General features: G+C 46.0%; 1 protein-coding gene across 1 annotated transcript; it reads right to left on the bottom strand.

Annotated features, from left to right (window-relative positions):
- Positions 1-155: 155 nt before the first annotated feature.
- Positions 156-26,499, bottom strand: tmem163b (transmembrane protein 163b). Its single transcript, XM_027016639.2, has 8 exons — positions 25,915-26,499; positions 25,252-25,371; positions 16,268-16,311; positions 15,980-16,071; positions 7,159-7,255; positions 2,303-2,414; positions 1,261-1,402; positions 156-542 (listed from the first exon to the last, which is right to left on the bottom strand). The coding sequence occupies exons 1-8, from the start codon at positions 26,087-26,089 to the stop codon at positions 482-484; spliced, it is 843 nt and encodes a 280-aa protein (XP_026872440.1). The 5' UTR covers positions 26,090-26,499; the 3' UTR covers positions 156-481.
- Positions 26,500-26,721: the final 222 nt, after the last annotated feature.

Below are 26,721 nucleotides of genomic sequence, written 5' to 3'. Positions count from 1 at the left end.
CCAGAAGAGAAAAATCACCAGATGAATTAAGGACTGAGTTTCTTAGTAACAGCAAAGCCTCCCTCACCCAAGATGTTCAGCTGAAGATGAATGAAAGATAAATATATCTGAATCTTTGAGTGTCTCCGCCCCCCCCCCCCCCCCCCCCCATTTGTGTGTGTGTGTGTCTGTCTGTCTGTCTGTCTACCTCTTTCTCTCCAGAGGACAATGACTTCTCACTAATATCTCCAATATTCCATGCCATGAACACCTATTTGCAAATAGCTGTGCTAACTTTCCACGCTTCCATGCCGGTACACCTCTCCTCTCCCTTATTCATCCTCCTCTCCCGCAGGTTCGGTGACGGTGACGGTGGAGATGAGAGACGCAGCTCACTGTGAGGGACTGTGCTATGTGGGGGTGGGTCTTCCTCAGTGTGTGTACGGGAGGTGTAGGCCTGCAGATGGCTCTGTCTGCATCCCTTGGCTGGGCGGAGCGGGTCCTACTCGAAGCGCTCGTAGTGTCTCGTCTGTCTCACCCGAGGCACCATGTCGACCAAAAGCCTAGAGAAGACATGGGGCAGTGTCAGAACCAAGCGCTTTTATCACACTTACAGGATTACAGTTACAATTACAGGAGGGGTAACGTCATTTCTGGCTGGCTCTAATCTGACATCTAACATCTAATCCCTTTTATTTGTTTTATCCAACAGAGGGTTACTGTGTTTCCTTAGTGCACTGATTTCCCATTCAATCATTGATCTGAGTTTAAATTAAAGTTCTGTGATCTTAGATATAATTTATTTATATTAAAAAACTGGCAAGGCAGAAAACAATTTTTGCTCATTTTCATTTGGAATTTTCTGTCCTATACTGCTGCAGAGGCTTGGTGAACAGAATTCCTGTGCCAGGCTGTGTGCAGTAGCAGCTGCCTGAACCACAGGTGTGTCAGGGGACTGCTGCATGTAATTTTAGTTTGGTTGCAGATCCATTAAGATGAAGAATCAGTTTATTGCTGCAGGTTGGCTGTAAATACAACATACAGCAGGCCACACCAGCGTCTTTTTCAAAAACATTAAATAGCTTTTTTTAGGGTTTTGTTTGCTTGTTTGTTTTAGTTTATTGATATTTTTTTTGTCTACTAATAGTGGATAGTCAAAATGACCATCTGAAATGCAAAACTCATTTCAAAGTAATTTAACTAATTAAACTAAAACTAGAAAGTAAACTAAAAATAGAAGGTAAAAGTCCGGCTGAATCCGGACAGTGTCAGGACGCTTACTTAAGTCCGTAGGTCAGGATGGTGAGACCAATGAGGACGCCGATGGTTCCGTCCAGGAACCACACCTTTGGATTGTGCTTGAACACTTCCGCACTGATCAGGATGGAGAAGCCCATGACTCCGCCCACCAGCGAATTAAAACCTGCACACACGCACACACACACACACACACACACACACACACACACACACACGTGTGATTGTGTGTTTACCACTTGTCCTGGTAACCCACCTGCAACACATTTTGTTAATCATCCCATAAGGTCTTACTGTCGTTTTTATACTCCTGTTTGCTCCAAGGCCCTTGCCTCTAATCGACCTCTAATCACAAAACAGTATTTGCTTCTGAGGCAGGAGAGGTACACTCTGGGTTAAGAAGGAACTTCAGAGCAGGTGTTGAATTTCACACACTGCTGTGAACTAGGTTCAAATTTAGTTGCACGTGACTCAATATTTGTCTGTGCGCACGTGTGTGTGCATAAGAGAGTGTGAATGTCAGATGTGTATTTGCTGCCCTGTCTCCAGTCTCAGTGTTAGGTGCCCAGGTAGAGTCACTTGCTGGCCTGCTGTGGTGAGCGGCTTTAAAGCCCCCAATGTCTCCACAGACAGTAGTGAGCCCAAGCAGTGGTCTTGTACGAGACCGAAGGAGCTGTGGGGTTGGAACACGTCTCCTGACCTGGTAGCAAAGCTCCTCTGTATTTTATTTGAAACACAAGGTTTAATGTCCACAGAATGAGAGAAACAACAGTGCAGTGTTGTGCTAGAAGGACTCTAATCTGATTAGTCAAGACAGGGAAAGATGTACCTCTTATGTATAACAGCAAGTATGTGTGAGTTTGTGTGTAGGTTTCTGCACCTGCCTGTCTGTCTGCCTACACATGTCCTGTAAACCCTCCCCTCTCCCTATTGGTCAGGAATGAAGAGGGAGGGACTAGAGGCAGACAAAGGTAGACTCAGTTGAATCGAGTACAGTGAATCAAAACATTGGTTTGGCCATGACCACAGATAACCCCCTGATCCACACCCGCACACGTTTACGTACCGTCAGTAATGAGGGCTCTGCTTGTAAGGACTTTACCCAGCATGCATTTCACGATGGCCAGAATCACACACGCCACGCCACTGATGACAGACACGCTGTAGAGGAAGTCGTCCTGGGAAAGTGAAGAGAGACAAGATGCACATATGGGTGTTGACACAAGAGGACAGGGGGAGGACAGAGCGAAAGACAAAGGATTTAAAGATGAGAGATGGAGAGAGGGAGGGAAGAGAGATGAGTGCGGAGGGGGAAGGGGAGTAGGGCTGAGTCTTAGAACAGTCAGTAATATTAATATTGCATGGAGGGTTGTGGGCAGAATTGCAAGATCCAACACGGAACCACTCTACACATCATCACCATAACTCATCCAACACAACCACTCTACACATCATCACCATAACTCATCCAACATAGAACCACTCTACACATCATCACCATAACTCATCCAACACAACCACTCTACAAATCATCACCATAACTCATCCAACACAGAACCACTCTACACATCATCACCATAACTCATCCAACACAACCACTCTACACATCATCACCATAACTCATCCAACACAACCACTCTACACATCATCACCATAACTCATCCAACATAGAACCACTCTACACATCATCACCATAACTCATCCAACACAGAACCACTCTACACATCATCACCATAACTCATCCAACACAACCACTCTACACATCATCACCATAACTCATCCAACACAACCACTCTACAAATCATCACCATAACTCATCCAACACAGAACCACTCTACACATCATCACCATAACTCATCCAACACAGAACCACTCTACACATCATCACCATAACTCATCCAACACAGAACCACTCTACACATCATCACCATAACTCATCCAACACAGAACCACTCTACACATCATCACCATAACTCATCCAACACGGAACAACTCTACACATCATCACCATAACTCATCCAACACAACCACTCTACACATCATCACCATAACTCATCCAACACAACCACTCTACACATCATCACCATAACTCATCCAACACAGAACCACTCTACACATCATCACCATAACTCATCCAACACAACCACTCTACACATCATCACCATAACTCATCCAACACAACCACTCTACACATCATCACCATAACTCATCCAACACAGAACCACTCTACACATCATCACCATAACTCATCCAACACAACCACTCTACACATCATCACCATAACTCATCCAACACAGAACCACTCTACACATCATCACCATAACTCATCCAACACAACCACTCTACACATCATCACCATAACTCATCCAACACAGAACCACTCTACACATCATCACCATAACTCATCCAACACAGAACCACTCTACACATCATCACCATAACTCATCCAACATGGAACCACTCTACACATCATCACCATAACTCATCCAACACAGAACCACTCTACACATCATCACCATAACTCATCCAACACAGAACCACTCTACACATCATCACCATAACTCATCCAACACAGAACCACTCTACACATCATCACCATAACTCATCCAACACAACCACTCTACACATCACCATAACTCATCCAACACAACCACTCTACACATCATCACCATAACTCATCCAACACAGAACCACTCTACACATCATCACCACAACTCAGCCAACATAGAACCACTCTACACATCATCACCATAACTCATCCAACACAACCACTCTACACATCATCACCATAACTCATCCAACACGGAACAACTCTACACATCATCACCATAACTCATCCAACACAGAACCACTCTACACATCATTACCATAACTCATCCAACACAGAACCACTCTACACATCATCACCATAACTCATCCAACACAACCACTCTACACATCATCACCACAACTCATCCAACACAACCACTCTACACATCTCTTGTCACAATAACTCATCAGAAATGTGAAAACTTGAAAAGCACAATGCTACACAGGCCATCCCTGCAACAGGACTGTCTCAAACACACACACACACACACACAGACACACACACACACACACACACACACACACACACACACACATATACCCACACACACACAGACACACACACACACACACACACACACACACACACACACACACACACACACAGACACTCACACACACACACACACACACACACACATATACCCACACACACACACACACACACACACACACACACATATACCCACACACACACAGACACACACACACACACACACATATACCCACACACACACAGACACACACACACACACACACACACACACAGACACACACACACACACACACACACATATATACCCATCTCCCATTTGTCCTTCGCACCACCTGACGGTGCACATCCCATAATACCTCCATCAGCCATGTACGGCCATCCAAACCGAGGGCAGAACCTTGAAGAGGATGAACCCCTCCCACACCTCCTCTAACCCCAACCGTGTGGCTCAAAATGCCAACAGCCACAATTTTTACATCTTCAAGTGATGGCACTTTTGTAAATCCCTATTGGCTTCTTTCATCTGGTAAGTGCAGTTCAGTCACAGTATATCAACAGTGTCCGACGGCGAGGAGGGTCAGATGACAAGAATCATGGGCCGTGGCTCTGCCCGCCTGGGAGTCCCAGGATACCCCCTTCTCCTTTAGCACGCGCTCGTGTAAGAAGCCTGCACAGAGAGGCACAGCGAACCAGCAGCTCCCAAACCAAAATCCAAAGGTTGCTTTGCTGTAAATGTAAATGACCATCACACTACTACCATCCTACTGCCCAGCTGCTACCACGCTAGTGTACTGAGAATGGGCCTTCACTCTAATAAGAGCCAGTCAGCAGTGGTCCTGTGTTCCACAGAACCTGATGAAGGATGAATAGGGTACATGAAGATGAGTAGGGTAGATTAAAGATGAGTGGGTTAGATGAGGGATGAACGGGGTAGATTAGGGGTGAGTGGGTTAGATGAGGGATAAACAGGGTAGATGAGTAGAGTACATGATGGATGAGTGGGTTAGATGAGGCATGAATGGGGTAGATTAGGGATGAGTGGGGTAGATGAAGGATGAAGAGGGTACATTGGGGATGAGTGGGGTAGTAATATTATTAGTAATTCTTTATAATTATAATATATTGAGCAGCTCTGCCATTGCCCAAAAGTACATGCATGCAAAGTGCTATCTGAAGAAAAGTTTTCAAACTGGGACAGAAGAAAGAGTCTGCCATGCTGTTCAGAGTGAAGCACTACATTTGTCCTGCTTCTGAGGGTACCGATTACCAGACACCTCAGCATGGAGTAGCCAGGGGGTGGGGCCAGGGTGGGGGTGTGAGGCTGTCCAGGGGGAGGGGCTACGGTGGGAGTGAGAGGCTGTCCAGGGGGAGGGGCCACTGTGAGTAAGGGTGTCTTAGTTATTTTGGATTTTAGACCCAGTTGCCATACACCACAACCAGTGAGCAAACATTTGTGTGTGTGTGTATGTGTGTGTGTGTGTGTGTATGTGTGCGTGCACGTGTGAGAGTGTGTGAGTGTGTGTGTGTGTGTGTGTGTGTGTGTGTGTGTGTGTGTGTGTGTGCGCGCGTGTGTGACATCAGCAGCAGATGAAGGCAGTAGAGAAATATCAGATCTATTTTTAGCTGGTGCTTGTGTGCACCAAACGCAGGCCGAAGCAGGAGATGCAGTCCTCTTGAGAACAGCAGGGTCCTGATTAAAACATCAGCACACACACACATGCACGCATGCACGCACACACGCCATCTATCTTTTATCTCCACCTTCTTCTCTCTCTTTCTCTAGCCTGTGATGTTCTGGTGCCTCTGGTGTGTTATATCTCATCCAGGACAAACTACAGCACCCTTATCCAAACACCAGTGCTGCCTTCCGAGCCCTCTAAGAGAGACATGCTGGAGGGGTTGGGGGGTTCAGTAGCCTGTTGGCTTGGAAACAACCCAGCTCTTTCCCCTGGTTACGTTGCCAAGCAGCCCAGATTGCCTGGCAACAGCAGAACAAGACTATTCCGAGCCTGCGTGCTTGTCTCTGGCTTCACACCTAATTCGGTGTGCTGTCACATCGTGCTTCACACCTCAGCCACATACCTCACTCAATAATCATCAAGAGGAAAGAGCAGCCCACTACACTAACCACCCTATGAGGAAAGAGCAATCCAGCACACTAACCACCCAATGAGGAAAGAGCAATCCTGCAAACTAATCACCCAATGAGGAAAGAGCAATCCAGCATGCTAATCATTTAAAGGGAATCTGCTCTTTTTTTTTGGTGATAAGAGTTCTGAAGGGAGGTGTGTGTGTGTGTGTGAGTGATTATTTTCTTCCTTGGGGAGTCCCAGAAGCCAGATACACTCTTAAAGAAGGCCAGACAGTGCTGAGCAAACCAAAGGAAGCATCCGACAAGTCTGACTCACACACTCACACATACACACACACAAACTTTAACACCTGCTCAAAGAAGATTCTCTTTTCTTTTAAACTTCAGCATTCAGGCAGTAGAAAACTCCAACATACTCAGTGGTAAGTGTGTGGCACGGTTCACAGCCAAGCCTGCGGAGCTCCTGCACTACTCAGCGTTCCCTTCACTGAAGGAGCATTAGTGTGTTAGAGCTTCATACTGGACTGTAGATTCCAGAGAGGAAGGCTGCTTCCTGACAGCAGGCCACAGACAACAGAATACATAAATCATGCGTCTTTCATTCAAAGACTGAATCCAACATCTGATGACAATAGCTTGGCATGTGAAATAAACATTTGTGCAGAGAGTGTATGTCTGTATATGTGTTGAGAGGATGTGTGCGTAAGGGGGGTGGGAGGTGTTTAGTTTGACGTGGGGTTCTTACCACTTCCGGTAGTACTTTGGTGGCAAGTGCATGGATGGCTTTCACCAGGATGGTAAGAGCTGACAGGATGAACACCACCCCCAGAATAACACACGCTCTGTAGAGAACACGCACGCGCGCACACACACGCACACACACACACACACACACACACACACACACACACACACACACACACACACACAGTGAATTAGACAAAGCAACTTAATTTAAGACAGCAGAAGGTCAACTATATATGAGTTCTGTAAACCTATCTATCTATGAAAGCTCCAGAAAGTTCCACAATAGTGACATCACTTTTACAACAGGCACCCTGGACAACTGATGTCAAGAGCTCCTGTCTACAGTCCTGAACCATCAAGGCTGCAGTTTCTGGTTTTCTGCTCAATGTTGTCCCTGACTGGTGCTCTTCTGCACGGCTGAAGTTTACACACTGGAGGCTTCATAAGAGCCCTCCCTCTGCCCAGTCCAGGCAGGCATGTCTTCCAGCTCGGCCTGGTGGTGGTGGTGGCACAATTTACATACAGCATCAATAACCCACAGCTGTAGATAGGCCACACCTCCTGATTTACATACAGGGCCAATATCCCACAGCAGCGGATAGGCCACAAACCCAAATTTACATACAATGACAATATTTCAGAATGACAGACAGTGTTACACCCCCAGATTAACATATAAAATCAATATCCTACAACGGCAGACAGGCCACACCCTCAGATTTACATACAGAATTTATACCCAACAGCAGCAAACAGGCCACATCCCCAGATTTACATACAGCATTAATACCCTACAGCGGCAAACAGGCCACACTCACAGATTTACATACCGCATCAATATCCTACAAGGGCAGATAGGTCACACCCCCAGATTTACATACAGTGTCAATTTCCCACCATGGTCTTACTGTGACCTTCACAGAGTGACCTGTAGCCACCTCATCCCAACAAACAGCTGAAAACAGACACAGACTGCAGAGGCAGTGCACCCACTCACACACATACACACACACACACCCCCACACACCCAGACACACACATACCCACTCACACACATACCCACACACACACACACACACACACACATACCCACTCACACACATACCCCCCCACATACCCACACACACACACATACCCACACACACACACACACACATACCCACACACACCCACACACACAGACACACACACACCCACACACACAGACACACACATACCCACTCACACACATACCCCCACACACACACATACCCCCCCACACACACACACATACCCACACACACCCACACACACAGACACACACACACCCACACACACAGACACACACATACCCACTCACACACATACCCCCACACACACACATACCCCCCCCCACACACACACACATACCCACACACACACACACACACACACACATACCCACTCACACACCTACCCCCCACATACCCACACACACACACACACATACCTACACACACACACACACATACCCACACACACACACACCCACACACACAGACACACACACACACACACCCACACACACAGACACACACATACCCACTCACACATACCCACTCACACACATACCCCACACATACACACAAACACACACACATACCCACACACACACCCACAGACACACACACCCACACACATACACACCCACACACTCACACACATACCCCTACACACACATACCTCCCCACACACATACCCACACATACACACACACACACATACCCACTCACACACATACCCCCCCCCACACACACACACACATACCCACACATACACACCCACACCCCCACACACACCCACACACCCACCCACACACACATCCACACACACACACACATATAGCTCCTGTATATGATCTGTTTATAGGCTGCTTGTTTTTGTATTGTTTGTTTTTCTTGTGGGGGTGGGGGGGCAGCAGCTCATCAGCGCACCACCATGCCTCTCCGCTGTGCCTCTTTCACTATGACTGCAGAAAAAGAAGAGCGAGGTCTCCATGGCAACCAGGTCGCTCGCATCACCCTGCATGTCCCTGGAGTCTCGTGGTGATTGAGCGGTACATCTGGTCTCCTCGGTTCACAATTAGGCCTCCTGTGGCGGGGCCGGCTCTCGGCAAGCAACGTGTTCCCCGCTCTCCGATGACTTAAGGACGTGCGTCTGGCCGTCTCGGTCATGCCACAGCGAGCGCGGAGGGACCTGCAGTGCAGGCTTCACTGAGAATCGGAGCAGTGCACCACTGCGCTGCGCCAAAACCACCGTCACGGAAACCACCGCCACGGCAACTCCGGTTGAAGGGAGCCGGCGCCGTGGTAGTCAGCACATGGTGTCGGCTGTTGGCACGGACACAAACGAACCAGGTGGGGGTGAGCTGCACCTGCGAAGTGGCAGTGTAGGCAAAGATCCGACTGGCTGTGTCTGCGTTGAACCCCTCAGACGTAACGTGCTACTGTTACTCTGTCAGTGTAAGCTGTAATGGTTACACTGATAAAGTCCTACCATTACTGAGAGCCACGAGTGTAATGGAATCAGTGCTAGAGTGGGGCCAGGGCAGATATTATGAGGCAGATACCAGTAACTTTCTGGAAAGCTGAACCCAGGAATGTGGGAATCATGGATCTTTTTTTAGACATCGTAAGCCTGCTAGCGCAACTACTGCATTTAGGCTCAGTAACAAGATCAGCCACTGGAACATGACAAGGTCCGTTGTCCAATCAATGCTTGTGTTAATAGGTTTGCTACATTAAACTTTTGCACCAGGCACTAATGAAGTAGAAACTGCTCCAGTGCAGTGGGAGTAGACATATGACAATGGTCAAGGGGCTGGGATATAATACATTAGTTACTTTGTCCAGATATAAAGACTTTCAAAAAACATCACAGTGTCCTTTGATTGCCAAAGTGTAAATAGGGTACAATATCCAAAGTGCAGGGTGTTTTGAGTTATGAACCCTAAGCCAGTGGATCTACACGGTCTCAGTGTAGCATCTCAGCAGTGGAGAAATGCACGCGGTCTCCTGCACCACCAGCAGAGCAGGTTAGAGGAGCAGGGCTGGGTGTAGCCGCATTGCAGACTGCTGGGAAAATAATTAGCTTTGTGTGCTTTTTAAATGTCTGCACACACATACAGGCATGCACACATGCACATGCATAAACACGCGCTTGTGCTCTGAAGTGAAGTGTCTCAGAAGAATTATTTTAATTGGCTTTAATTACATAAGGCCAGTTAAGCCCAAATACTGCTGTTGTGCAACTGTGTCTGTGTGTGTGCGTGTGTGTGTGTGTGCACGCGCGTGTGTGTGTGTGTGTGTCTGTGCGTGTGTGAGTGTGTGTGTGTGTGTGTGTGATGGTCTGATCACACATGGTTAGTGTGAGAACTCTTACATGGCCTATAGAGGAGCTTAAAGCTTCAGTCTCTGGCATTCAACTCCAGCCCAAAGAGACAAGTGCAGAGCAGCTAAAGATCAGCACAGGTCTAACGATACCACCGCCCCCCAACCTCACATATCTTTCTCCCTCTCTTTTTTGGACAGTCTGTTGTATCGTTCTGTCGTGACGGAGGAAGATACTGTGGTACTGTGCCACCGTGAGCACACCCAGCCACTGGCCTAAGGCAGGGCCAAGCACTGACAGCATTCCTCAGCTGCTCTTGTCGCTGGAGACAGGGCAGAAGACACAAATCAGGACAGGAGATTGGTCTTAGGCAAGACCCTGTTACCTTCTAATGAAACTGCATTCTATGTTTGTTTTTTTCTCACCAGCTGAAAAAGGTCGCTATTTTTAAACCAAAACAAAATGAGCTTTGTCCTGGTCCAAACATCACCAATCACAGCTTAGCATTCTCTCAGTTTGACCAATCACAGTTTCCCCAGGGCTAAAGCAATCATTAGGAGGACCAATGAGCAGTAGCTAGCGCATGGCTCCCCAGTGTTAAATCAGCCTGGAGTTTGGTGCAGACTGGCGAAAGTACACTGCGTTCCCTGGGGAATGGTTCTGTACTGTCCTCGCACGCTTATTTAACATACTGGTTTCTCTTCTTCCTCACAGCCTCATTTTCCTTCTGCCTCAGTTTCGTTCCTGCTGTCTCATGCTCATTGTTTCACCCTGCTTCTCTCTCTCCCTCGCTCCCTCTGCCTCTCCCTCTCTCTCTCCCTCGCTCCCTATTTTTCTTGCTCTAGTCTCCCTTTTTCCTGCTCTCATGCTCACCTCTTTGCTCCTTCTGTCTCTCTAGCTCTCTCTCTTTCTCTCTTGTGTGTGTGAGTGTGTGTGTGTGTGTGTGTGTGTGTGTGTGTGTGTGTGTGTGTGTGTGTGTGTGTGTGTGTGTAAAAGTGTGTGCGCAATGGATCTGGTAACTAACGAAGCGAATGACATGGACAACCTGCTCCTCTCATTAGAGGCTGTTTAAATGAGCGGCACACGCTCCCAAAGCTTTACAGTGCCTGAGATTTTACACCCCCCTTCTCTCTCTCTCTCTCTCTCTCTCTCTCTCTCTCTCTCTCTCTCTCTCTCTCTCTCTCTCTCTCTCTCTCTCTCTCTCTCTCTCTCTGCCCATCTGTCTGTTTCTCTCTCTGGCCTTCTAGTCTGCTGGCGCTTTGATCACTGCAGCTAAGCAGGACTGAGAGCTTCCTGGCAGCAGTGTTGCTCTAACGGCACTGAGACCAGAGGCGAGGGGGGCGGAGCCATGTTCAACTCCTCCCGCCCACTCCAGTCCTGCCAATAAAGCATTTTCGTCAGTGCCTCCCTCCATTTAACACTTAAAGGAGCTTTGAGTATCAGCTTCACCTGTCTCATCTCTCTCTCTCTCTCTCTCACACACACACACACACACACACACACTTCCTCTCTCTGATTCTCTCTGTCTCTCTCTCATCCTCTCTCTTTCTCACCCTCTCTAAGTTTGGCCTGTGATGTCATCAACCCCCATGGCGGTCTGCATAACAACAGACCCCCCAGGAGACGCCCTCTCACTTGACCACACTGGCACTTAAACCAGCGTGTGTGTGTGTGTGTGTGAGTGTGTGTGTGTGTGTGTGTGTGTGTGTGTGTGTGAGTTTGTGTGTGTGTGTGTGTGTGTGTGTGTGTGTGTGTGTGTGTGTGTGTGTGTGTGTGTGTGTGTGAGTGTGTGTGTGTGTGTGTGAGTGTGTGTGTGTGAGAGAGTTTGTGTGTGTGTGTGTGTGTGTGTGTGTGAGTCACACACACTTCTGCTTTTCCCCTTCTTTTGTCTCCTTGTTCTCCTGCTGCCTGTCCTCTCTGCTCCCATCACAAAGACTTCCTGACCCCAAGCCACCAGCCTCCTGTCGCCCAGATAACAGGCCAGGCCGGTGCCTACAGAGAGCCTCTTTGAGGGACAGGGTGGTGTCTGCTGAGCTGGGCCACCAGAGACCAGTCTCCTGGCTCTCCAACACACCTCTGTGCCTGCTTCTTTCCGCAAAAGGAAAAGGTGACTTGGAGCACTGCAGATATCATGTCATCTATCTGTTAGACATTGCTTAGTGGAGACATTCAGCTTGAGATATTTTAAGTGGAATTCATTCATTCATTTCTTCATTCATTCACACCCTCAAAATCTGCATAGACCAGCTCACATTCTAGCCCAGACAATGTTGACCTGGACCTGCAGAGCCGAACTTCTACAGTTCTGCGGGTATTGTGAAGAACAAAACAACAACAATGGCACAGCAACAATAAAAATGGCAGACAATGAACAGACATGCTGTTCCTGGAAGAAGGACATACTATAGGTACCGTTATACTGGTGTAAATGGGTACCGTTATACTGGTGTACATGGGTACCGTTATACTGGTGTACATGGGTATCGTTATACTGGTGTACATGGGTACCGTTATACTGGTGTATATGGGTACCGTTATACTGGTGTGCATGGGTACCGTTATACTGGTGTACATGGGTACCGTTATACTGGTTTACATGGGTACCGTTATACTGGTGTACATGGGTACCGTTATACTGGTGTACATGGGTACCTTTATACTGGTGTACATGGGTGCCGTTATACTGGTGTACATGGGTACCTTTATACTGGTGTACATGGGTGCCGTTATACTGGTGTACATGGGTACCGGTATACTGGTGTACATGGGTACCGTTATACTGGTGTACATGGGTACCGTTATACTGGTGTACATGGGTACCGTTATACTGGTGTACATGGGTACCGTTATACTGGTGTATATGGGTACCGTTATACTGGTGTATATGGGTACCGGTATACTGGTGTATATGGGTACCGTTATACTGGTGTACATGGGTACCGTTATACTGGTGTACATGGGTATCGTTATACTGGTGTACATGGGTACCGTTATACTGGTGTACATGGGTACCGTTATACTGGTGTATATGGGTACCGTTATACTGGTGTACATGGGTGCCGTTATACTGGTGTACATGGGTACCGGTATACTGGTGTACATGGGTACCGTTATACTGGTGTACATGGGTACCGTTATACTGGTGTATATGGGTACCGTTATACTGGTGTACATGGGTACCGTTATACTGGTGTACATGGGTATCGTTATACTGGTGTACATGGGTACCGTTATACTGGTGTATATGGGTACCGTTATACTGGTGTGCATGGGTACCGTTATACTGGTGTACATGGGTACCGTTATACTGGTTTACATGGGTACCGTTATACTGGTGTACATGGGTACCGTTATACTGGTGTACATGGGTACCGTTATACTGGTGTATATGGGTACCGTTATACTAGTGTGCATGGGTACCTTTATACTGGTGTACATGGGTGCCGTTATACTGGTGTACATGGGTACCGGTATACTGGTGTACATGGGTACCGTTATACTGGTGTACATGGGTACCGTTATACTGGTGTACATGGGTACCGTTATACTGGTGTATATGGGTACCGTTATACTGGTGTATATGGGTACCGGTATACTGGTGTATATGGGTACCGTTATACTGGTGTACATGGGTACCGTTATACTGGTGTACATGGGTATCGTTATACTGGTGTACATGGGTACCGTTATACTGGTGTACATGGGTACCGTTATACTGGTGTATATGGGTACCGTTATACTGGTGTACATGGGTGCCGTTATACTGGTGTACATGGGTACCGGTATACTGGTGTACATGGGTACCGTTATACTGGTGTACATGGGTACCGTTATACTGGTGTATATGGGTACCGTTATACTGGTGTACATGGGTACCGTTATACTGGTGTACATGGGTATCGTTATACTGGTGTACATGGGTACCGTTATACTGGTGTATATGGGTACCGTTATACTGGTGTGCATGGGTACCGTTATACTGGTGTACATGGGTACCGTTATACTGGTTTACATGGGTACCGTTATACTGGTGTACATGGGTACCGTTATACTGGTGTACATGGGTACCGTTATACTGGTGTATATGGGTACCGTTATACTAGTGTGCATGGGTACCTTTATACTGGTGTACATGGGTACCGTTATACTGGTGTACATGGGTACCGTTATACTGGTGTACATGGGTACCGTTATACTGGTGTACATGGGTACCGTTATACTGGTGTACATGGGTGCCGTTATACTGGTGTACATGGGTACCGGTATACTGGTGTACATGGGTACCGTTATACTGGTGTACATGGGTACCGTTATACTGGTGTACATGGGTACCGTTATACTGGTGTATATGGGTACCGTTATACTGGTGTATATGGGTACCGGTATACTGGTGTATATGGGTACCATTATACTGGTGTATATGGGTACCCAAACATGGGTATCAGGCTCCAAGTAATAAGAGTAGCTAACAACTAAGTAGTATGATGGCCTTAGCTGAATTACACATTGTTTTATTTTCCTGCCAGATATACTATATATATTCCCATTCAAATACATACCTTGTGTTGTCATATAAATCTACATTATCTTTTTCAATCCCTTTGTCAAGTACATTTTTATTTATGGTTCATCAAGAAGACATAATTCAGAAGTTAGCTGGTGCGGTTGCATAGAGATACACACTCCATAGCTAGCTAACTCGCTCCTTCCAGCTAACAATAGGTTTTCCACCAACAAAGTGGAAAAGATTTATTGCTGACAAGACATCCAGTCAACCTGTTAACATCAGCTTTGTATGAGAACTGAAATATCCTCAGTTACGGGCTCACACACACACACGGTCTAAATGCGCCACGGTTCACCTCACAGTTAGCTAGCTGAGTCGCCATCACGCTGCTTTGCTGTAAACCAGCCAGTCAGAACAGAGCTAATCAGTTATTCATGAGCCCACCAAAGAGGGCTGTAAAAAAAACCAGCTTGTTTCATTCTAGGGCGAAATCACACACCTTCTATACAGACCTCAGGGAACACTTCAAAATTTAGAATAAATACATTCTAGGTCACCTGTGATAAAAAATAACCCTCTAAATAACCCTCTTTGTTTTGGAAGTGCTATGGATATTCTGACCTGTGTGTACATTCCTGATGAATATGCTCTGTGGGTGTTTGGATGAATCGTATGTCTTGAACCTGCAGACCGTCCAGCAGTCACTAACCTCCTCTTTTCTCCAAACCCTCAGGGTCCACGTGCAATGTGTTCATAGCGTTCTCAACTGTGTCTGGAGCTGTGTGATGTGACAGAAGTGTGTGTGGTGATACACACATGTACTGCCTGTGTGCAGAGTGCACAGACTTGTATGTGTGGTGACACTCACATGTACTCCCTGTGTGCGGAGTGTACAGAAGTGTGTGGTGACACTCACATGTACTCGCTGTGTGCGAAGTGTACAGAAGTGTGTGGTGACACTCACATGTACTCCCTGTGTGCAGAGTGCACAGCTGCCGCGTTGCTATAGCGCCAGATCACGATGATGGAGGAGAGCACATCTAGAATTGCGTCAAACTGAAGAGAAAAACACACACCACACACACACACACACACAGACAGGCACATACACACACACACACATGCACACATATACACCAGCACAAACACCAACCACTGGTTACCAAAAGCTACCTCTGTTATGGCCGACAGTATCTGAGGTAAAACGGTAAAAGTGGTTTGGCTCGGAGGAGGAAGAGTGTGGTATACTCACTGCAAAGCCGAAGGCTGAGGCACTACGTCTCATTACGGAAACAGCTGGAACACAAACAAAACGGGGGAATTCTTATGCATGAAGTTGCTCTTAATAGTCCCATTACATCCAAACTTTTTTTTATTGAATTCAACACATAAATCATCCCAAGATGGAGAAAAGGTTGCTGATCATCCTAACATGGACCTGCACCGTAAAGGATTGTTTTTTGTTTGTTTTGTTCTTTTGTTTTTAGAAATCTGAACCATGTGTATGGTCATTCCAAAATTGAGTCCTGTGTACTATGTCCAAACCTGTCTGGCTGTGAGCAGAACTACAGGGTGCTTCCACCTCTATTTCACCCACTCTAACAGCTCACCAGCGCTACATACACACCAGCAAAACGCTGCTCCAGGAGCTGTTCGTTTCATTCCAAGGGTCAGTTTTATCCTGTGTCCACACGCCTGATGCCACTCAAGCACAAGAACACTAAACAGAGTAGTGCTGTGACTCTCCTGGCTGGGTCACAGTTTAGAGTAGTAACTCTGGGAAAACCAGTGTTACTTGACTGAAGATCTGGTTGAACTGTTTTTACTTTTTGCTGAGAATGCTGCTGTTACTGAGACCAGCAGCCCCCTGGGTGTGGGAGGTGAGCACGTGTGGGGCTTCAGGCTGTCACTATCCGCAAGGACTCCAGCTATCTACCCTGATGCTGATGCCAATGCTGACCCCAGCACACCCTTTTCTCTCTGGCACCCACACCCCCATGCATATCAGTGAGCCAGGGATCTGATCGCAGATCAGCCGGAGCCTTCACATTGTCATAAGTATAGATAGACAGAGGGGGAGAGCTGTTCACAGATCAACTAGTATCTTAGAGCTGCAGTAAATTACAGTGCCTCTCTTGTTTTAATTGCGGAGGGCTGTAATTAATATGTTCCAGTGAGGAGCATGCAATCACAGAGCCGAGACAGCATACACGCGCTGAGACAATTATAGTGGATGCTAGATGCATTGTGTGATCCATAATATTGTAATTCAGTTGTTATTTAATGTGCAAACACGTGGTTCGGAGTAATGTGTCATCCCCTGGCTGGAACAATCTGGACATGATCGGCTTGTCAAGTGTGTCTGAGTGTGTGAGTATATCTGACATGAGTACTGATTCGTGTGTGTGTGTGTGTGTGTGTGTGTGTGTGTGTGTGTGTGTTTGTTACTGTCATTATGAGGAATCTGTGAAATATCTAGCTGAATATTTGTAATGAGGCCTACATGGGCACATGAAAACCACAATGTTCACACACACACACACACACACACACACACACACACACACACACACACACACACACACACACACACACGCGTAATTACACTCAAACTTCTATACATATAAAGGAGAACATAGACTCTCATCCACTTCTCTTGTGGTTAAATTTTAATTTCTTCAATATTTTCACATACAGTACACTCTTACACAGACACACAGACACATACAAATACACCACACAGAAGGAAAATTCTTCAAGACCAGTGTACTATGAGGATACACATGCCAGTCATGCCTGACATTAAAGACTGCACAGGTCCAAAATGTATCACCTGAGGAACCAAACTCACTTGGAGAAGTTTAAGACACAAACTGAGAAAGTTCACCTACAATAATCATGTCGATAAACACATCTTCACTATGAAAGAAAAGAACTCATTAGCTTTTCCCAGAGACTGCTTACTGCTTACTGTAGTTTTAATCCTGTACTTTTAATGTTGTACTTTTAATCCTGTGATTTTAATCATGTAGTCTTAATCCTGTAGTTTTAATCCTGTAGTTGTAATGTTGTGCTTTTAATGTTGTACTTTTAATGTACTTTTAATCCTGTATCTCCTGGCTCAGACAAATACTCAGACCAATGAGGTATCACATTTCTGCAAACAAACTCACTCATGATCTGCTTCACTAGACTGCTGTCGGTGACTCTCTCTGTCTGTCAGTCTCTCTTGGTCCTCAGAAGACCACCACCAATCACAGTCCACAGACAGGTCTTACAAAAGTAACAAAGCTTTCCCACTGCTTCAGCCTTCAGTAAGGTTGCTGCACGAGCCACCTTAAACACAGCTCACTGTCTCCCATTTTGTCTCTATTCGCTCAGTTACATCCCCCCTTCCTCTCTCTCACTGTGTCTCTCATTCTCTTGCTCATTGTCTCTCCCAGACTACATGTTTACTGATGCTCTGTGCCATACTCTCACAGCAAGTCTCTCAGAAGCATTAGCAATGACACACAGCTCAACACAACCATACACCATGCACTGCACACACAACATGCCACATCCTTTTCTGTCTGCATCTCTCCTGTCTCACTGCTGCCTCAGCGCTGTCTCACTGCTGTCTCACTGCTGCTTCACTGCTGCTTCCCTGCTGCGGTGGGTTTAGGCCTCCCTGGTAACGAGTTGTGTTTACACATTTGGGGTTTAACGCGTGCACACTGTCCGGCCCCTGGGTCTCTCGCCGTTAGCCCTTCGAACGGCGTCAGCGGAATTTTCCAAGACTCGCTGACACCACACCTCGGTGCTGAGGCCATCACCCACGTTACCGCACACCTTAAAATTCAAACCAGGTTCAGAGCTATCAGGTTGTTCAATGCCTCGCATAGAGCTATATCACACTATAATATTATAATCATATTATAATAGTATTAATTAAATGTCTTTAATGGTGGAATACAACCCCTCCCCCACACACATATACACACAAACACATACACACTGCAACATCTACCAGCAGTCCCGACTGTTTTGCACTGTGATTTGTATAATTTTTATTATGAAGAGCAGGCTCATCCACACATGGTCAGGCAATTACTAACGCTGCAGTTCCCCATCGGCGTTGGCCACCTCCAAACAGCCCGCTGACACCACCACAGAGAAATGGGTTTGAACTGCAAACACAGAGAACTCCAGTGGGGTGTGTGTTTGCATGTGTGTGTGTGTGTGCGCGCTCGTGTGTGTGTGTGTGTGTGTGTGCGCGCTCGTGTGTGTGTGTCTCTCAGCCATGCCTCCACCTGGGCAGCCACGTTCTCTTTCAGGATGTCAGTGCTTTATCTAATAAAAGCACATGGAAAGCACCTGAGGGGTTGGTTTAGCGCAACCTCGAGTAACAGCAGCATTTCAGTTACAGTGTAACAAATTATGGTGTAGCACAATTAAATTAATCATCACACTGAGGTTGAGAACCTGTGTGCTGAACCACTTTATTAATCCCTTGTGCTGAAAGGAGTGGTGCAATGAAATTGTTTTTTGTTTTTTTGAATTATTATTTTCCTGCCAATTTTGCCCATTTCCCAGTAGAGCAGTTCTAAGGCTCCCACGATGCTGGTTCTAGCATCTTCTAGTTCTATGTAAATGTTAGTTTAGTGAAAATAGGGCAGCTGTATGTGTGTGTGTGTGGGGGGTGTGTGAGTGTGAACCCTACAGCACACCACAGCTTTTCAATTAGCCCGGTCTCTCTATGTGCCTGAGCCTTAGCGGAATACATTTCCATCTGGTTATCCAGCACAGGGAGACCCGTCTCATTCCCTGTTTTTGTGAAGTTTACCTGACGTACTTCTACAGGTGCTCCATGCCTGGGCATTAAGGGGGTGTTCAATTTGTGCACTACTCTCTGGTAATGATATTTTGTGAATTTCTCTATGGTAATGATATTTTGCGAAATGATTACATAATACTTGTCTGTTGAGAGACAACGTTTGGCACCAAAAGCTAGGGTTAGCGTAAGCCCCATGAGAAAGCCATCTCTCTGCCTCTGTTCTTCTGCCCCGCCATAACCCTCTATAACCCTACACAATCCATAACCACACATGCCCTATTTTACACGGTGGGCTCTGGGGTTTAGCTTTGAGTTTTAAAGGATACTAATGCTGCATGTATTAAAATTTAGAGTGCTGAAGTTCTCTCTCTCTCTCTCTCTCTCTCTCTCTCTCTCTCTCTCTCTCTCTCTCTCTCCCTCTCTCTCTCTCTCTCTCTCTCTCTCCTGTTCCCTTTCTCCTTCTTTCCCTCTCTCTTTACCCCCTCCCTCTTTCCTTCTCTCTCATTCTCTTATCCAATGCGGTGATATTTATATTCCATGCATGCTGCTGTCACCTTTCTGCATACACACACACACACACACACACACACAAAATTTGACAAAATTCACAGACAAAATTTGCATTCCCCAAAATTTTGCATGTGGTGTCTGTTGCTATGCTTCCTAAGCTCTGAAACCAATTACACTGCTAGGCTGCTGTAAGTCACTCTTGTAGAAGAGAATGTTTGCTTTCTAAAAATTTCCAGTCACTTTCCAAATTTAAAAACTCAAGTCAGAGCAGTAGTCAGCCTGGCAAAGGACAAGCCTCAACGTTGATGAAATTGTTTTTTTTTGTGAGTTAATCAATCCTATTAATGTACACTAGAGCAAAACTATGAGTCATTATTATTAAAAATAACATTCTCATTTGGATCAAAAATACCTTTTATCTACTTATATTTCAGCTCACAGACAGATTTACTTTACAATTTGTACTTTACAAATAAGTGTACTTCATGCCATTCCTCCATCCAGTAACACCTGCTAGTGCTCAGGTTCCCAGCCTTCTGGCCACAATTAGATATTTGGACTGTGGTTTGGAACTCTACTGTCTGGGCTGCACTAGGGATACAGGGTGACTGTGTTTTAGAACTGCGCTGTCTAAACTAGTGACTGTGGTTTGGACCAGTGTTGTCTGGGCTGGAGTAGTAATACAGGGTGTTCCTCAGATCTGCTGCAGGCTTGGACAATCAGGCTGACTGGCGCTTGTTGTGAACTCTGGGACAGTAAATATTTCATCCATCTGAGTGAGAACAAACTTCAACTCTATGTAAGAAAATGCACACAGTTAAGCAGTCATGTGCGTCTCTCTCTCTCTCTCTCTCTGTCTCTGTGTGTGAGCTGACATGCTGTCACTGTGACGGTGTTAATTGGCTCTCTCAGAAGCCGTGAGGTATCTGGAGGTTTCATTCGCATATATTTACACCCCCCTCCTTTATCTCTCTATCTGTCTCTTTTTAATCCTCCAACACCTCTCCTCACTCTCTCTCGCTCCTTCTCTCTCGCCATACGCACACACACACACACACACACATAGACAACTGCCTGTAAAACCTGCCAACCCTTACATGATGAGTGGAGATCTGTGTCTCACCTCCTGCAGATGAGCTCAGTGGCCCTCCAGAAAATCCGAAAAAAAGGCGAGAGAATGAGGAATAAATTAACATGAACACCGTTCCCACCTGACGCCTCAACAAATCAAATCTGGAGTCAGAAAATACAATTGCAAAAATGCAGGAGATGGTCGGATACTGACTGGACACAACACATCCATGGCTCAATCTGCTGAACTGGGATTAGATTTTGCATTTTCATGTGCTAATCTGATTACGCCTCATGGGAACCGAAGATCTGATCAGACCACACCTCACACTCTAACGCTATTTTCCGCTCCCTGCACTAGCGCGCGGTGAGTGCACTTTGTGGTATCGACCGACCACTGGTCAAGTGCCATCCAAGCATGTAAAAAGTGATGACTGGAACATTGCCATGATGTACGCACTTTGATCAGACACATCCCTCAATACAGATTCAGCACCCTGACATACAGACAGTCTGCATCACTACAGTGCAGACAGTATGCACTGGTGCCTTACAACTTCCACTGGTGTCCACACAACTTCCATACAGTCTGAAACACTGCTGTACAGACAGTCTGCACCACTACAATACAGACAGCATGCACCACTACAGCACAGACAACAGTACAGACAGCATGCACCACTACAGCACAGTCTGCACCAGTAGACTGTAAATGACAATGCAACAATAACTCAGAGTAGCGTTTGAGTTCACATTGCTCAAGATTGCTGTCCTTCGCTGCCTTGGTTTCTAATGAACCGAAACGACAAACTTTGCTAACGTAAGCCATTATATGTCATGTTTATGTGGGTAGGCATTTTGTTTACAGGTCGGTTGTTGGCATAGCGAGGAATGTGCTTCTTATATTGGTTGAATTGGTAGGGCACACTAAGTCGGCCAATCAGGCTTTAGCAAACATGAACCAGGAACAGACATTGAAGGATGACAAAGATTTGATCTGGAGAAAACAGTCACTCCCAGAATATGTATTTGACAGGACTACACCCAGAAACGGAACCACACACACACACATACGTGCACACATAATTAAGCAGAGCAAATCCTATACATGACAGTATTATAACATCCTGGTAATATCCAGGAACAACTCATCTAAAGAATCAGAGCTGAGCAGTGTGTGTGTGTGTGTGTGTGTGTGTGTGTGTGTGTGTATGTGTGTGTGTGTGTGTGTGTGTGTGTGTGTGTGTGTGTGTGTGTGTGTGTGTGTGTGTGTGTGTGTGTGTGTGTGTGTGTGTGAATGGTATTAAAGACAGATTGCGAAAGTGTAATTAGAGACTTAGAAGTGTAGTGACACTTATTAAATCATTAAGAAAGAGAAGAGAGAGAGAGAAAGAGAGAGAGTGCGTGTGTGTGTGTGTGTTTTGTGAATGCTATGTATGTGTGTGTGAGTGTTTGTTGTCCAAGCAGAAACATATTTGTACTGGAAATAAACTACAGGAGCATTTCTATTCTGTGACAATAAACTACAGAGGCATGTGTGTTCTCCAACAGTAAACTACAGAAGCGTGTGTGTTCTCTGACTCTCTGACAGTAAAATACAGACGCGTGTGTGTTCTCTGACTCTCTGACAGTAAAATACAGAAGCATGTGTTCTCTGACAGTAAACTACAGAAGCGTGTATGTTCTCTGACAGTAAACTACAGAAGCGTGTCTTCTCTGACAGTAAACTACAGAAGCGTGTATGTTCTCTGACAGTAAACTACAGAAGCATGTATGTTCTCTGACAGTAAACTACAGAAGCATGTGTGTTCTCTGACAGTAAACTACAGAAGCGTGTATGTTCTCTGACAGTAAACTACAGAAGCGTGTGTGTTCTCTGACAGTAAACTACAGAAGCATGTGTGTTCTCTGACAGGACTTCACATCCTACAGTGCTAAGGTGTTCAGCATAGCCATGAGCCCAAGAAGGTCAGCGATCAGAGGCTTTTGTGTTCCTGTGTTACCTCCCTTATGTCAACAGACTCTACCCCTGTGTGTCTGAAGAGTAGTGGAGTAGCTCAGAGGTTTGACACTAAGCTCAAAAACATTCTTACCAAGCGGTTTTCAACTGAGCTGGACATTCTAGAGCCTTCTAGAAAGTATCGCACACATGACAGGTATGGAAACACAAACCTGCCCACTACAACTTGATCTGGCTGAAGATTTTGTTTGGTGACCCTGCAACTTTAACATTTATGAGGAGCTCTAATGGCAGGTGCTCTGTGATCTTTGGTGGCTGATATAATCATACATTAATGTTATCACAGAACCTCTAGCACAGGGGTTTCCCTCTACAGTAGCACATCTGAACTCCAAAGCAGATCTGCTGTATATGGAGCATTCCCTTTATGGGAGTAGTCTGGGAATAGCTGCTACGCACAAGCCTTCATATGAGTGGTGAAATAATGCAGAGACCAGACACAAGGCCAGTTGCAGTCACTCCTTTTAAGACTAGAAATATCAATGACATGATAAACTAACAACCTTCATAGACAAATAAGAAGAGCACATGCTATGCTGTAGTCCCCCATACTGAGCTATGCTGTGTTAGCTATCTATTGTAAAATGCTTTCTTCTCTTTAAGAAGGCAGTGAATAAGCAGGCAGTGAATAAGTGAATAAGCCGCTACTCTGCCCCAGAAAGTGCTGAAGTGAACGTCTGCCTGGAGGGGAACAAGGTGGTATAGACAGCTGATCTTGCTCCACCACACCTGCCTTGTCCCAGAGAAGGGCTTATGAAGTAGCCAGTGAGTTACACTGGGCATGTTGGAGCAGGGGAAACACTAAACTGTAGTTCTCTAGCTCCTGGGGACTGTCTGCTCAAGCACTTGATCTTCCATAAACCAAGACCATCTTTTTTAATGTCTACTAAAGAAGTGTAATATTTTGGTACCAGCTAGCTGTGGAAGGATCAAACCCTAACTGTCAGTGGACCTCACCGTAACCAGCTGTTGAAACATTTCTGGCACACTTTCTGTGTCTTCTGTCTCAGTTCTGTTTCATTTTGGGAAACTGAGTCAAAAAAAAAAAAAAAAGAAAAGCAAAAGTACTGTCACATCACTCATTTTTCACTGTGCTACTGGCGTTGCTACATGAGTGTGTTTCCACAGCTTGGCAACAGAACTCACTGAGTCCCAGATCAACTCACCAAGCTCAGAGTGAGACGGAGAGAGAGACAGAGATGAGTCACAAGGTTCCCAATGGGATACAGTCCAAGGTAATAACAATCGTTCTCTCTAAGAAAAAAAATTCACATTGCACTTAAAGATGTAATCCTTGGAATCCACCACTAAACAGAGTGGGTTTTATCCTGCTCTACCTGCCAGGAAATGTAAAAATATTTGGGGGAACGGACGACGCACACTATCGTAGCATTCAGTATACAGTCCAATTACAGTGTAGTGCAGTATAGCTCCCAGCATGGTAGACCCCTGATGCTGAGAAATATCAACCTATAGTCTTTCTTTACACACAGCCTTATTTACACATGATCTCCACATTCCACTTCATTTATTTATTTATTTTGCTGATGTTCAGCACTGCTCAGTGGAGTATCATAACCAGATCTTTCTTCCGCTACAGTTTACAACCATCGCTTAATCGTTCTGCACAAGCGGGTCAATTTGCATCCAACGTTGGCTGAAAAAAGGAGCACCCCCCCCCCCCCCAGCCACACCTCCATCTGAACCCTTACCGTCCACAAACATTTACAACTTTTAACTTTTAAAAAGCGACACATGTGAAGAGTTGGCCGTTGCCATGTGTGAGGTTCATCAGTGATGGAGAAGTGGGGGTACTCACTGAACGCTGCTATGGCCAGGATTAGCGTCACTACGATGGACACCCACGACACCCACAACGCCTTCTTACGGTAACTCTGGGCCTCGTGGGGTTTTAGGCGCAAACTGCTCTCCAGAAGGTCTGTCGATAAATCAATAGGTCAGTCACTTCATGAATAAAATAGGAAAGAAGAGAAATGGGTAAGTGATGTGCGAGGACGCGTCGGTGAAGCGGGGAGAAGTGGTGGGCCACGGTTTCTGTTCCACCGAATGTGCCATTTTATGAAGACTTATAAAGCCAGGTGCGTCCTGTTACACACACAGGACGGTAATAGCTTCGGTGTAATAGTGGAACAGATCACATATTGTGCTTGCGTATTTGGACACTTGAAAACCGGTAATTTGTTAAAATGTCCAAATTGATATTTGGATTCGGTTTATTTCTCATGAGAAGACTGGCTATGAGGAAATGTTTTACTTGTGCTATGCAGTGAATTGTCTTCTTTATAATACGTTCAACATTATATTTATGTATTTATGTCTATGGCTGGCAAAATAATCCCTCATGCTGTCAGTTTCATGTTTACACACACACACGCACGCACACACGCGTACGCCTAGGGTACCGTCAGTTATCGTTAAAATGACCCACACCGGTGTGTATTAAATTTTATTTCGTCCATACCTTTGTCTTCCACGTCGCTTATCTTCATCTGCTGGTCCATATGGAAAGTGTCTCCGGGACTTTCTGTGTTGGGCTGCCGCGGCTCTGCAGTTTCGCACAGTCCGTTCAGAGCCACGGGACTCACGACAGTCGGGTCGGGTGCGGGACTCGGGGCAGGAGCCGATGGGTCCGTCATTGTTATCCAGTCGCGCTTCAAATGATCGGCATCCAAACGATCTCGCGCCTGCACGAGAAGTGAGCGCGCGTGCAGCCTGCCTTCGGGAAGCTCGCTCGCACTGGGCGAAGTGACGGTGAGCCGCGCGGGCTGTGCGCCGACTGCACGTTCAGCGTCGCGTGGAAGCTCCCGGACCCCGCACAGGCTCGCGAACTAATGCTGCGGAGCGCGACGAGTACGCTCTAATTGAAATCCTCGCGTGCGTGAATTAGACCTCTGCCCAGACCCGCGCGGGATCCGCGGAAAGGCGACCAAGTTGATTCATAGAAACCAGCGAGTGTTTGCATACCGTCTGTTCCAACGGGAAAACAGACCAAATGATAACCGCCTTGGGATAATCTGTGTTAACATATACACTGGAATCACAAGTGCTATACTTAACTTAGATCCATAATGTCAAATTAATTAAAGTAATTGATTGGGGATAAATTTAACCCAAACACCCTGGAACAGTTTTCACACAGCATAAACATTGTCCTATAGTAACGATGTAATGTCAGTGTTTTCCACATTATTTGCTTGTTTGTTTGTTCGATTACCGTTTTTCTGGTTTTAAAAATATTAGAGTAAGGCATATGTTGTGTGTGTTACCC

This window comes from Electrophorus electricus, chromosome 21 (genome assembly GCF_013358815.1).
Source record: "Electrophorus electricus isolate fEleEle1 chromosome 21, fEleEle1.pri, whole genome shotgun sequence".
NCBI lineage: Eukaryota > Metazoa > Chordata > Actinopteri > Gymnotiformes > Gymnotidae > Electrophorus > Electrophorus electricus.
Note: the sequence above shows the minus strand (reverse complement) of the source record. Positions and strands in the feature narration are given on the sequence as shown.